This window comes from Rousettus aegyptiacus, unplaced genomic scaffold, assembly GCF_014176215.1.
Source record: "Rousettus aegyptiacus isolate mRouAeg1 unplaced genomic scaffold, mRouAeg1.p scaffold_m13_p_12, whole genome shotgun sequence".
NCBI classification, from domain to species: domain Eukaryota; kingdom Metazoa; phylum Chordata; class Mammalia; order Chiroptera; family Pteropodidae; genus Rousettus; species Rousettus aegyptiacus.
In genome coordinates, this window is record NW_023416287.1 from 9,793,948 (window position 1) to 9,809,194 (window position 15,247).

Here is a 15,247-nt window from a genome sequence, read left to right on the forward strand (position 1 = left end):
GCCCCCTAGCTCCCACTAGTGGCAGTCGGGCAGAAATGCGGGCCCAGTGTTTCTAAAGCACTCAGCATTTCAAGAGAAACTAGAAATCCGATTTTTATCTGAGCTGTCCCCATTCTTACAAGTTCACCTTTACTTAACGACATGGTGTAAACCAAACAAAGGCATACCTGAGGATCAGACTTGGCTGTGAGCTGCCTGTTTGCAACTGTGGTTTTGAATCCATTGTGGTTATCTGATACAGAGAATGACAGTGGAATAATAAGTTTAACTATTGTCCTATGCCCTTAAGGGGTGCCAGGCACTTTACATAACTTCCCCTCATTCAGACTTTGCAATAAGCACCCTGTGAAGTGGGTCATGATTACACCCCATTTGACAGGTGAGAAAGTTGAGGCCCAGAGAAGTGCACTGATTTGCCCAAGATCACCGGGATGGCTGGCAGTGGAGCTGGGACTCAGACTTGGATCTTCCTCACTCGGCAGTCTTTGCCTCTTCCTACCTCTCCTGGTCTGAAATGAAGGTGGTCTTAAAGTGACTTGTGCCTCTATCAGAAAAAAGAAAGGGTGACTGGCTTTGAGCAAGACTCAAGACATTTTTTCAAATTCTCAGAAAGCCAAGGGTGGTTTACATGGACGCTTCAGAGAGCCAGGAAGAATGAGGGTGTGTCCTCCGCCAAGCGGTTTGGGCATGAGAGCCCAGCCCCTGTTGGTGGCACTCGAAGTGGGGTTGTTCCAGCTTCGTTACCAGCATGTAAAGAAAATGTCATTGTCTCGGTGACATCAATAATCACTTCCAGAAGCCCGGAGTTACTTAAAAGCAAATTGCTTGTGATGTTATATTTGACTAGACACACATCTCTTTGGTTTTCCATGACAGTTGCATAGCATTTGTGCCCCGTGAGCTGGTATCAAGCACAGACCATGAAGGAGCGACAGCCGCTCAGCCCAGAACACCAGCAGCAAATCCCGAAGCTTGTCTAATAAAGAGTTAAACCCAATGGTTAAACATAATAGCTTAATGCCTTTTGTTAACTCCAGCTCTGCCAGGAAGGCTGACAGATCCCAAACAAGCAGACAATAGCTGGAATTGTTCTAGTGAAAACTAGTCTGGCTGCATCATTTGCCAATAATTTTTAAAACAGCTTAACTCTCCTCTGCTTCCTTGACTTCAACTCGACCTGAAAGCAAAAGGCAGACGAGTTCTTGTCCCAGCGTCAAACCCCTGTAAACAAGGCGCCTGCCTGGATGCCGAGATGGCAAGAGAGTGCTGAGGGACGGAACTCACAGTTCAGGACCATGACCCTGCGGGACATACCTCGGGCCCCGCCCAGAACACACCCGAAACTGACTGTCATCTGTGGAGGTGTCAGCAGTTCTTGCTTGGAACTGGAAACCGAGACAGGAAGTTCAGAACACGAACGAACGAACGAACGAACACACTTTCACCTTGAATGACTAGACAAAATTGTCAGCAGCGTATGCCAAAGTTTTGGTCCAGAGGCAACAATCTAAACGGCGGGAGGAGATATTGTCACAATGACAGTACTTTCGAGAGGATGCTTGTCTAAGGCTGTTGTCAGTCCCTTACTATATTCCACAGGGTGAGGGGAGACCACCACCAGCCCAGCAACGCTCGCGCCAGGAGGCCTACCTACCTTCTATGTCACTCAGAGTCCAGACATCGGCGTCAGCACGGTTAAGCTTCAGTTTACCCGGACAAGCGCTGTTTACTGTAAGGCTGGGTGAGATCACTAGTTCTAGCATTTCCTTGTACCTGGAAGAAAACAAAGGGAAATGTAATTTATTCATTAATTATGCATGCTTACTAATGATTCCTATTTCTTTCCCTAAGAGTATAAATATTAAAGCTGATTACCTAAACCCAGTCGTCTTATAAATTCTACATAATAAAAATTCACTAAACTTTTCATCAAAGGGAAATGAGGAATTAAAATGAAGTACTTGGTCCCCTCCGGAGAATACGCCCACTTGATTAAAACTTTCTCCTCCTTCCTACTGTATTTTGCTATTAAAAAAAATATATTTTGGTCTCTTAAATGTCATCTGAATGAGTGGAGTGAGCCAGAGAGACTTCCCAGTAGAGGACGGGAGTAACAGGTAGAGAGGGAGAGCTGGTATTTGGGGTCCAAAAGCCAGAGGCATGGGAAGAAGCTGGAGCTGACTATAGTTGAGAGTGAAAAACGGACATAGTGTTACATGGCATTACTTATATAGATGGAGAAAAAGGCTCAAAAGGCATCACTGATTTTTAAACCCCTCTGTGCAGCAAAACTCCACAGCCCATGACTGCGGTTCCTCCCAAGAAAGAAAACACTAGCTTCCGAGTTACGATTTTGATAAAATGTTGTGGAGTGGGGAGGGACAAGTCTCTTGGGTCATTTTCATTTTTTTACTCAAAACTTTTTCAACTCTTGCACTATGTCAGTACTTACTTGTTATAAATTCCTACTCACTGTGGTTAGAACATGCACATAATACCATACCTGGCAGTTTGCAAAGCACTAAACTAAAGCCGGCAACGTGTGACATTGATTCAAGCTATCCTCAGAGAAAGGCCAAGTTTGTTGACTGCCAATATCCAAGGTAGGGATCTGTTATTATTGTGCTAATAAAGCGCAATATACCAAATGATGGCAAAGTGGTTATAAATGCAGATTCCACCGTGAAAAGGTTGTGGATTCAAATTCCAGTATCACCACTCACTCACTACCTTGGGAAAGTTACCAGGCTGCTCTAAGTCAAAAGTGTTCTCATTTGGATGATGGGGATTATCAAAGTACCTCCCTGACAAGGTCAGGGTGAAGATGAAAAGAGATAATACATGAAAAGACAGTATGTAGTAGGCAGCAACTTTATGCCCATTCGCTGCCATAGGAATGAATAAACACAGGCAGTATGCTCATGTAATGGAATACAATACAGCAGTGAAAAAGATGTAATTGGAGCTCCACATAGCACAATGAACAGACTGCCAAACAAAGTACTGAGCAAAGAGGCAGAAAATTACCCAAGGTGCCATACCATTTCTATGAAGTACAAAATACACAAATGAATATTTATATTGTTTAGGATACAGACGCATGCAATAAAAAAGATAATAGTAGGTGTAGGAATGAATGATAAACACCAATTGCAGAAGAATGGCTAGTTATGGGAATAGTAAGGGGACACAATTGGGGAAAGGCTATCCTGGGGGCTTCAACTGTGTTTGCAACATTTTTAGTTCAGGGTTTGACAGAAACTGTGACCGTCCAAATCCAGCCCGTCATCTGTTTTTGTGTGAGCTGTGAGCTCAGAATGGCTTTCACATTTTTAAATGGTTGAAAAAAATCAAAATAAGGATAATGTTTCATGACATGTGAAAATTATGTAAAATTCAAATTTCAGTGTCCTTAAGTAAAGTTTTCTTGGAACACAGGCCTGCTCATTGGTTTACTGTATTGTCCATGGCTACTTTCACTCTGCAACTTCTGAGTAATTGTGATAGAGACCCACAAAGCTGAAAATACTTACTATCTGGCAGAAAAAGTTTGCCAATCCCAGTTTTAGTTTGTAAGCAGGGTGGTAGACACATTATTGTTATACGGTTACCATGTATCCTGTGTTCCTGAAACACATGATTTTTTAAAAAGAAAGAACTCACTTATCCCAGGATTTACACATAGGAAGTGCTCTGTATATACTTTTTAATCTGATGAGAGAATTCCACACAAATTGGCTTCTACTGTTTATACCTTTCTATTAGCTGATCACGTTTAGTTCTTAAACGTTCCCATATAAACATGCATCCTATGTCCTGTTTTCTTGTTCCCCAAATGCCGCAGGCACTCCAGAAGAGAGGCCGTGGCATTTTATTATTTTAATACAACAAAGCATATTATATGGAACTCAGCAAATAGCAGACATTGAACCTGTTGTCTGATGGTAGATGCCAGAAATCTGCATTTTACCCAAATGCATTCTCTTCATCCCTTTGGATATATGCAAATAACTCAAGGTTAAAAAACAAACAATGATGTAAAAAAAATAAACAATGATGTAAAAAAGAGCACTGATCTCAAAACATCCAGATACTAGGTGTATAGGTATTAGAGGCAGCAAACTGTTAGCTAAATGACCAAATCCAGTTAAACATAAAATGAATTGTCTTTTTCCTCTTTGGGGTTTAAAAATACTTGAAGTCATTGCCAACATTTTTAAATGAAGCAATTTCATATAAAAATCTAGATTTTGGGCTTCTCTTGAAATTGGAAGGCTATTGTCACATTTCTGCATAGCAGCGGTTAGCTGGAGCTGAGTAGTGGCAGACCAGTATGGTCAAGGCATGTGGGCTCCAGTTTGCCACAGTCCCTACCCCTCCCAAGTGTCTTGCATTTGACTCTCTTTTTTCATTTATATTTCCTCCTGGTTCCTATAGGCCTTTGCATTTGAGACCCATGGCATACACATCATCAGAAAAGACTGACGAGGAAAGAAACAGCAACGTGACACTTCTGGCCTTAGTCACATAGCTTATTTATTTTACTGAGTGTTGCTGTCATCCTCAAGAGCTCTTAGCACATCCAAACAGCATTTGTTGACATTACAGCAGAGAAAGAATGTGTGAGTTTTAACTCTGGGACACAGGATTGCTGTTACAGCTTTTGGTATATTTCCATCTCGCCTAAGATCCTTGAAGGCCAAGCAACATGGAAATCATCTATATTTCCACCGAAGCACCTGACGCGGGATCTTGCCATCTGATCAACATCTGCTGGAGGATGGGAGAAAGGAAGGGATGAAGGAAGAGAGGAACTAGGAAGGAGGGGGGAGGGAGGAAATCTATAATTGAGCGATTAGCTTCTTTTGACAAGATTTTAAAAAACTCTTGTTTACCCTCATTATCTACCTCACCCTAGACAATGACTCTAACGTATCAAACATGTCTCCATATAAATGACACCATGTTGTTTTATGTGTGATGTTTTAATTTACATGAAAAGTGTTGTAATGAGACCTCTTTTTGCTTATTAAACTTTTTTTCCAGTTTGCACTATGATTTTTTAAAATATATACACATTGCTGGCTAGTTGTCTAGCTTGTGGCTAGAATTCAATATTGCGCACCCACTTTACCATATTTATGCATTGCTCCAGTGATGAATGTTTAGAAAGTCTTCATCTCTCAGCCACCATAAACGATGCTGCAATGAACATTTCCATTTAAATAAAACGTATATATAATTTATGTATATCTATATATGTGCATATAGATACATACATATATTCTTAAATATATATATTTGAGGAAAATTTCTATCATTGGGTGGATGTGAGCTGAACTTGACCAAGTACTAACAGACTGTTCTTCACAATTCCAGTGCTAATCCTGATGCCCACCAGAAGTGCCTATGCATTCTAGTTTCACAAATTCCTGCTAACACTTGGCATTATCCAACTTTCTAAGTCTTGCCCAACTGATGGATGGAAAACAATATTTCATAGTTGCTCACTATTATGGGGCATATGAGTTTCTGAGAACCGTCTATTTATATCTTTTATCTTTGCCCATTTTTCCACTGGATTTTCTTTTTTTTCTCTCTTCTTGTTAACTTATTGCTTTGTAGAGTCTAGGTATTAGCTCGTTGTTTGCTTTAGATGCTGTAAATTTCTTTTCTTACTCTCTCATTTGTCTGTTTTCTTTATTTATAGTGTTTTGTAGACAAAAAAATTCTTCTATGTTTGTCCAATAATATTTTTCTAAATGTAAAAATTCTTTCCCTAACCCTAGGATATTGAAGTTTGCTTACATTTTAAGCTATTGGCTTGAATTTTTGCCATTCATATTTGTCTTTAATTAATCTGAATTCTTCCATTTAATATGGTTTAAAGTTGCATTTTTCTCCAATATTAGAGAAAATGAAAATAAGCCATTTTTTCCTAACATGCATTAAACTCTAACTGAATTTACCTCCCAGCTATGGTTTGTATTTTGGGTTCAATCTCACTATCACAATAAAAAATAAAAGCTACAAAACATTAAGGCATTGGAGGACAAGGGCTTGAGGGCCCAAGATCCTAGAGATATGAAAAATGGACCGAGTTAAGTCTGACTTCTATCACTTTTCCTTGCAGGATCTTTGCCAATTTATAAACACAGAGGGGAAAAGTAACAGCTCAGAGTTTTCCGGTCACATTGGGCTGGGGAGACAAAAGTTGGAGTTTAGGGCTACTAAGGTAGGCAAGATCCAAGCAAAGATCCTAGAGATATGAGAACCACAATAAGAGAGCTTAATATTGTTGACAGTCACTGCCTTTGAGGCATATGCTGACACCTAAGCTGGGTGGAGTGGGAGGCAGAGAAGCCAAGCAAAAAGCGGTAGCTAAGAAGGCAAGAAATGAAGGAGAGCTTTTGACAATCTCAGTACTGGAGTTTATGGCCCATCAAGGATGAGAGGCTTTGGTAAACACACACGGGCTTTTAACTGAGGCCCCTGAAGAGCTACTCCTTGACTGAGAGCAAACCAAATAGATCCTGCCTTGAATCTTCTTAATCTCTTATTAGATCAAAGTGATTTGCCTCCACTATGACTACCTGCTAAAAGAAAAGTAACTTTTCTTTTGGGGGAAGATGTCATCTTCCAGAGTCTCCATAAATTTTCTTATTCACAGTGTTTAGCATTTAATAAAAATTAACAGGCATTCAAGGATATAAGACCAAAAAACAAAAACTAAAACTAAAACAAAAAAACCCAAATCCATATAAGAGTCAGATACTGGGATTCTCAAACATGGTCTCTCCAACAACTTTGATAATATGGTCAAGAAAATAGATTCAAGGTATAGAATGCCAGTAGAGAACTAGGATCTTTTAAAAAACTTAATGGAAATTCTAAAATTAAAAATATAATAACTGAAATTCAGAATTCAATAGAGCAGTTGAACCACAGATTGGACATAGCATAAGAAAAAATTAAAGAAGATAAGTTAGTAGACAAATCTCAGAAAGAATTTTGGAAAATAGGTTTTTCAAAAAGTATAAAAACTATATGGGACATAGAAAAAAGGCCTAACATATGTAATAGGGGCCATAGAAGGCAAGGAGAGAGAGAGAACAAGTCAGAAATAATATTAATGAGAAAGTAACAGAAAAATTTCCAAGACTGATGGAAGATATCAAGCCAATGGAATTATTTTTTATTGTGATAGTGAGATTGAACTAAAAATACAAACCATAGCTGGGAGGTAAATTCAGTTAGAGTTTAATACAAGAAGGGAAATAGAGAAAAAATACACAGAAAAAATAAATACAGAGAAAAACCCTCCTGGGCATATTTTTCATAGTCGAACTACATATCTATGAGAACATATTCATCTTAAAAGCAGCCTAGAGGGGGAATAAAAGACAAATTATCTTTAAAGGAGTAACAGACTTTTCAACAGAAATGATGACTCTCAGAAAACCATGGAATTTCATCTGCTAATGTAGAATTTTATGCCAGCAAAAAAAAAAAAAAAAAAAAAATCCTTCGAAAATGAATCCAAAAATGAAATAAACCCAAATTAAGATTACTGCCACCAGTAGACCTATACCACAAAAAAATGCTCTGGAATGATGAAAACGCAGCAAGCAATGGAGAGCAACACGAAAGGGTGGCTCTGTGCGTAGAAGAGGGATGGATGAAGGTAACTTGTTCTAAGGAACTTGCATTTTAATGGAAATGGTAAAAGTACTAATTTAAGGTAAACAATAAAATTTATCAAAGATGCATGTTGTAATCCTGAAGGTAACTACTTAGTGAATAAATGGCTACTAACTAATAGAGGAGCAAATGGAATAATAAAAATACTTGACTAATCCCAAAGAAGACAAGAAAGAAGAAGAGATGGAATAGAAAAAAATAAGATAGATTTAAACTCACGGTTAGCAATAATTACATTAAATGTAAACAGAATAAAACTCCCATTAAAAGACTAAGATTATGAGTGGATTAAACAAACTGTAACTACATGATTATTACAAGAGGCCTTTTTAAAATATGAAGACAAAGATTCAAAGCTAAATATTGGGAAAATCCATATGATGCAAATACTAAATGAAATAAAGCATAAATTATTTCAAATCGACATAAATATAGAAACCATTATAGACATTTCAAAGAACATACAGTAATGATAAAAGAATCAACCCATGAAGATATAACAAAGTTTGTCCTTCCCCAATTAGTTGACATGGGAAATAAATATCACTAGCAAAGCCGAAGCAACAGAAATGTTCGTCCTCACAAAGTAAGCAGGACCTTAATTTAAAAACCTGACAATCGTTCCTTCCCGCTGCCAGCTATATATAGCTTATGGGCCACTGCTACCTTATAGAAGCAAGCCAAAAGTATAGCAATATGAACAGAGTGAGAAAAACCCTTCCAAAAAAGTCTAGTTATAGCTCTCATTTCCCAAGCACCTATTTCATGCCAGGCAATTTCTCGATCACTTTTACATTATCTCCTTTAATTCTCTGAACCACCCTGGGAGATTAATTATCCACCCGCATTTCCCAACAGGCCAACTAAATACAGATTTAGGTCTGAGCGAAGCACAGGCACTAAGAAAATGTGAATCATTCCTGTTCAGTGGACGCATCCTGTCCTGCCATGAAGATCTACATTTCAGCACAGGGCGAGTTTTGCATTTGTGTTTTATGGGTCATACTGTTTTATTACGGAATTACACGGGGCACTGGAAGGGGGAGGCTGTTCTCTCTGACGTTTTGAGGTCTTTGAAGGTCTCGACCTGGCTCTGATTATAGTGTTCACTTTACAGATAACAGAAGTTAAAATAGCTAACAATGCTCTGGGACCAAGAGCTCTTGGCTTATTTAATCCTACGAAGGAGGTAGAGATGAGGAGACTGAGGTTCAGAGTGACCTGGTAGTTAGGTCTGGCTCCAGGGTCTGTGCTGTTAACCACAGCTTGCGATTAAAACTGGGTCAGAATTTGAAATAAGGGCCTATCCAGCTCCAATGTGTCTACAAAGCCGCCCAGTCGGAGCACTGGCTCTGTCATTTGCTGTAGCGGCTCAAATCCTAGCTATGGGTCTTAGCAGCTGTATGACCTCGGGCAAGTTATTAATTTCTCCAAGTTTCATCCATAAGGATGAAGAAAATAATAATGCCCTTCCAGGCAGGTTATCCTGCAGATTAAGTCAGAGAAGGCGTGAGTGAGTGGTTGGTTGCTCAACAAAGAAAGGGTAGCTGCTGACATGATCTGCATTCGCACTGATAGAAGCTTAAAACATACATTTCAGGTAGACACTGGGAACTGTCACAGGGGTCATCTGCCAACCGCTGGTTCCTACTGTGGCCTGCTGGGCAGAGTTGAGTTCTCCTGCAATCTGGGGAAGAGCCTTCCTGTTCTTTTCGCCCTTCGCACAATGACCTGAAATTGGAGACCAGCTTATCCTCTTTGCAGGGGAGGGAAGAGAGGAATCAGAGGGGGTGGGGAGTGGGGGCAGGAGGAGAAAGACTGAGCTTCTCTTTCATGAAGGCAGGGAAAGGAAGCACAGGCCTGGGATTCATTTAGAAAGTTTTTTCCTGTGTATTGCATCGCGGCAAACCCCGATGCCCTCGATGCCCTCGCTGCTTCAGAACCGGGTTAAGAGGGGTGGAGAGAAAGAGGCATTTGAAAGCCCCCGCCCTCTGGCCTTCTCCTTGGCCGGCTGCTGCCAGCGGCTTGCACCATTTGTTACTCTTGTCACCACCCTTGTCTCCAGGGACTGAGAAGCACTGGGAGAGTGTGAGGCTGCTGGAGGAGCCAGAGAGATGACAGCTGGAAGGTGGGGGGTGGGGGCGACTTCAAAGACTGGGAAGGATCAAAAGCAGATGGCGGGTCCCAGGCGGTAGGCGGCTCACCTTTCCACACCCCCCTGAGCGCCTTGGCTACCTTGACTGAGAACAGTGGCCCTGCCTCCTGGATGGAGAGGACAGATGGCCAGTCAGCCAAGAGGACTTTAGAGAGGGCCAACACTCAGCATCTTCTAAGGGCTTAGAAATCCAAACCTGCCAAGAGCAATCACAGGTTTCTGGATAGACAGCAGTGGTGGCCCAAACCTGGACATGTCTGCCTGCCTCTAACCACCCCCATTTGATTTCAATTCTAAATACATCTGCTAAGTGAATACCAGCTCTTCCCCAGCCTCCTCCGTCTCAGAGGGACCAAAAGCCTAAGATCGTGCCCCTCCTCCTTCTCCTTCAACAACCATATCCAATCCATCACTAGGTGTCATCAAGTTTACCTCTTAAACATCCATGGAACCAACTGCTCTCTACCTCTACAACCACCGCCCCCAGCCAAGCCACCATCTTCTTCGCCCTGGACAATGACCTCAGCCTCCATGCCAGCCTCCCTGGGGCCACTCTGACAGCAACCCGAGGGACCTCTGATAACATCAATGAACCTGTCCCTGCCTTGTCTCGTCCTTGCTTATAACCTCCCATTGCTTTCCATTGTTCTTAGAATGAAGCAAAGACTTCTGAGCACAGCCTTGATCTGGCTTCCCTTTGCTCAGTGTGTCATTCTAACAACTGGCCTTTTTCTCCCTCTACACTCCCTCCTGTCAAGAGGTCTTGGCGCTGCTGCTCCCTCCGCCTGGAACACTGTTCCCCTCCTGCTCACACCCTTCAAAGGTCTCAGTTGTAGCATGATTTCCCCAGGCCATCCCTGAGTGGGGCCCGTTCCCCTAGAGCAGCTTCCACAGACAGGCCCATGACCCACCCTCTCACGCACCAGTCACTAGAACAACTTTTGTGGGTGTTTTTGTTTAGTTTCCATCTGTCTTCCTGAACGGAGTGTAAGCTCCCTGATGGCAGACATTTCGTCTCTTTTCTCCACCATTATATTCCCAAATCTTCAGCAAGACCTGGTCCTTGAGAGCTGTATAATAGATATTTGTGGAAGAATGGATGAATGTGCTGTATGAATAAACTTATTCATTGAACCATTATTTACCGAGCACCTGCTGTAAGTGCCAGTCATTGCCACTGTCACCATTCCATATAGGGCACTCATTTACGTTCCTGCCTTGCCTCTCTAGGCACGAATTTGAGACCCATCTTGATTTACTCTTCTTCCCAGTGTTAGCACTGTCCGTAGGACATGGTCAGAAGTACATGGATGGTGGATGCTACTGTTCTCAGGCCATCCCAGAAGGGAGAAGTGGTCCAAAAGCTCCCGTCCAAATGACATAAGGTGTTAATTATGATTACTACACTATTAAGCTCTGCCTGGCTGTCATGCCCTTGGCAATTCTACTTTGTTCTCCCCTGTAGATTTATACTTTCCAGCTTTACTGAAATATAAGTGACATATTGTATAAGTTTAAGGTGTACAATTAGGTGATCTGATACATGTATATACTGAAAAATGATCTTGGGGGCCCTGCCTTGAGCTAAGAAAGGAGGAGGAGAAAGTAGAAATGTCCAGAACCATAGCATACAGGAGAAATCAGTGCTTAAGAAGGAACATGGCGGGAGTAGTGGCTTCTTGGCATTTTGGCTTATTGGGTTTGTGGCAATAGCATCTTTTTTTCTTTGGGGTACGACTTCTCAGTCTATGTAGCTTGGTGGGGGGCTGACCCTACTAATAGGCTCTGAGCCTAGGAATTAGCATCTCCCATCCCTAGGTCTACAGTGATTGGCTGAGTGGTGTTGGTCACGAGTTGACAGGGGCCAATGAGAGGCCCAGGATGAACTGCTGGAGAAGAGATGCTCTTTCCCACCGGACGTGAATCTTGGAAGGTGTTTATTTGTAACTGCTGGCAGCACTGGGCTACAGACCACATTCGAGTAGCACAGTCTTAGAAGACAGTGACCCCCATTCTGATACATGTATATTGCATCCCAATGTGAAAGTAAAAGTAGAAATAAACTGCAGGCATAGCCAGTGAAATTTAGAGACTGCTGCCACTGTGGCCGACTTCGACATCAGCCAAAAGGGATCCCACACACTACACTGGTGTGGTCACAAGACCTTCCTCCTGTCCTCATCTCTGTTCCCCAACCCCATCTCTCTTATAGGGGGGAAGGTGTCACTTAATAGAAATTGTGGGATCAGGGCTGGGACACATAGGTGATGAACAAGGTACTTCCAGTCTCCTCTCCAAAGGCTATGAAGAAGGCAGATAAAGAAGGGACACAGTTAATGCTAAATTCATTCACTGATTCATTCATTGAGTAAGGTGGCCAATCATTTAGAAGTAATGACTCTCTTCAATCACATACCAGAAAAGGCTGCTCTTGTTCGCTAATTTATTTCACTCTTTTCTTTGAAGGCCAGGGACTGTTCCAAGCACTGTGGATATAGTGTTAAATCAGACAAATTCCTTGCTCTCATGAAGTTAACATTCAAGAGTGGGATTTGCTCTCCAGTTTTAGATGGCATTCATCAATGAGTGACCCCAGACAGCTGAGTTATGGATATCTCCTTAAGCTGAGAAAATAACTATATTGCTTTTTCTCTCTTAACATAAAATTCTAACCATTTGGATAATATTGCAAAACTCTGTAAAGAAATTTTAAAATTTTCGATAAAATTAAAGTTGCCTTTGGCCACGATCTCCCACCACCTTTATCCACAATTACTAAATGGGTGAATAATTCTGAAGACCTTTTTCTAGTCATAAACACACCCAAGCACACATATATATCCTTAAAAATATATAGGACTTTATAAATGTGTTTTACGCACGTGTTTTTACAAATGTCACTGATCTGTATATCCTGTTTTAGGATTTTTTTCACTCTAATAATAAAACATCTTATTGTTCTTTCCCTGTCATTTTTCACTGCTGCACAAGATTCCCAGGTATGTCTATACCACTGTCCTTTCGGCTGGTCCACAGGTTTCCCAAGTTTTGTATTAAATGCTACATTGCCTGGGACAGGCCTTCTTGGGTGCACGTGCATGTAGCTCTCTAGGAGTGATACCCCAAAGCAAAATTGCTAGGTCTGCCTTTAAAATTGTAAAGGACATTTGCAAATAGCTCTTCGGAGTGGCTGATCCAATTTATATTCCCAAGGGCTATATCCGTCCTCACCCCTTGCACTGTATCTATTCCTGGATCTGAAAAAGTTTTTATCTAAAACTCTCTCAGGAAGACATAAACGATTATTTTAACGTGCCTCCATGGCAGTCTCCTCCTCGGCACTATCATTCGGCCAAGCAGATTACGTTCTAGGGAGTCATGTCAGAATGGAGACCCAGCCCGGGTCTAGAACCTCAGCCCCACACTAAGCTCTCTCTCTCACTCAGGCTTGATATATTCTTGTGCAGGACAAAAATAGTCAATGTGAGGGTTTTAGCATCCTTCCCTGATAGCATGTAAAACAAGGGCCCTTTGTTTTGCTAATCCAGTTTTGCTATCCATGGGTTGTTGTTTTTTTTTTAAAAAAAAAACTTTTTATTTTGATTTTGTTATAGATTCATAAGAAGTCATAAAAAATAGAAGTGGGAGGTCCCGGGTACCCTCCACGCGATTCCCCCCCACCCCACAGCGATTATATCTTACATAACTATAGTAAGATATCAAAACCCAAACTGACATCATGCAGTGCGAGCGTATGCGCATGTGCAGCTCGGTGTCACTTTAGCACATCTGTAGATTGGTGTAACCGCCGCTGCAGTCGAGGCACGGTTCCATCACCACGAAGGTCTGCCTCGACCCGTCCCTCCACAGGCACATCCAACCCCATTCCCCCAAATGACCCCCGGCGATTGCTAATCCATTCTCCAGCTCCAAGATGTCATTTTGAGAACGTTATATAAATGGAATCACACGGTATATGACCTCTTGAAATTGGCTTTTTTTTTTTTTTAACATGACTCAAGTTCAGCTGCCTGCATTTTACAACGCATTTTCCAATATTCACTAGGCCCGCAAGAGGTGACCTTCAAGAAAGTACCCAATGTGCGGCGACTGAACAGGACAGGACCACACACGTTCTACTGATTTCAGGTTGGGTTCAACAAGGCCCTGGAGCAAAATGCAGAACTTTATAGAATATTTCTCATGCAGAGCTAAAAAAAAAAAACAAACCAAAAAACCCGCCCCCAACCCACAACCATCAAAACAAGGCACAAAGAAAACACCTTGACCCTTACTGGAAGGGAAGGCCCACCCCTGCCAGTGATGGCTGAAGAAAGTCAAGTGCTAGAGGCCATGGGGAGCCCCAGGACACAGCCCCCTTCCCCAGGAGGCAGGCAAGCAAGCAGCTGGAAAGCTGCTTCTCCTGGGTTGCAAAGGCGTTTTGCTTTGAGTTTATGGTCTCTACCCCTCAGTAGGTACCACGCCAGCATCGCTTCCAGTTACTTTCTCTTGCTCATCCAATCACAGCTGACCAAAATGACCTGGACCCATTGAAGAGACTCATTCTGAGAGCAAGGCATTTTAATCTGAGTGAAAGGGGATGAATGGAAGAAAAATACTGGAGAAATGGTAAGAGAATCTGAATACTGAAAACTGAATATTAGAATATCTTCAATCTACCTAAATCCTTACTTGTGCCCCCAGGAAGCAGTGACCATCACAAAACTGAAAATAATAGTTCACATGCAGTAAATGCGACTTAGGAGCGAGACACTGTTTTAAGTGCTGTTCACGTGGGATCCACGGGAACAGAACTCAGACCCCATTTTACAGATGAACAAAGCAAAGACAGGAAGTTTAATCACTTGTCAGAAAGAGGTAGCAGAGATGGATTTAAAGCCAGGACGTCTGACTCTGAATGTTCTACTCTCCCGCCATCTGCCGCTGACAGAAGCAGATGTCTTAAAATTAATCTTCCCTAATGACTGATCTCTAATTACATCATTACCCTGAAATTGAATGGGTCATGTAGTGATTCATGAGTTTTTAAATGTTTTTCTTCTTTTTTTGAGGTTGGCTCAGTTATATGCAATATCGTACAGTGAGGTTTTCTTTTCCTCCTCTCTCTCTCTCTCTCTTTTTTTTTTTTTTTTGGTAAGGTGGCTACATGGTAAAGGTTAGAAGTTTTTTTAAGTGAAAAATCTCAAGCATATGCAAAAGCAGACGAAAAAGTAAAATGAATCGCTGAGCACTTATCACTTAGATTCAACAACTTTCAAAATTTTACTGCATGTGTCTCTTCTAAGCTTTTTGGTTTATTTTCCTCTTTGGTGAAGTTTTTAAAACAAATCTGAACTTAAAGTCTCTATTCTCTGCCATGCTTCATTAAAA

General features: G+C 41.5%; 1 protein-coding gene across 6 annotated transcripts in view; it reads right to left on the reverse strand.

Annotated features, from left to right (window-relative positions):
• EYA2 (EYA transcriptional coactivator and phosphatase 2) overlaps window positions 1–15,247 on the reverse strand; it is a 207,942-nt gene that overhangs the window by 140,326 nt on the left and 52,369 nt on the right. For 4 of the 6 annotated variants that reach the window (XM_016121228.2, XM_016121227.2, XM_016121229.2 and 1 more), the window contains one exon: window positions 1,655–1,773. In XM_016121228.2, the coding sequence (XP_015976714.2) occupies window positions 1,655–1,763 (109 nt within the window). In that variant the 5' untranslated portion in view covers window positions 1,764–1,773. Of the gene's footprint in view, window positions 1–1,654; window positions 2,270–15,247 lie in introns of those variants that run through there. The other 2 variants (XM_016121230.2, XM_016121224.2) reach the window with 2 other exon arrangements.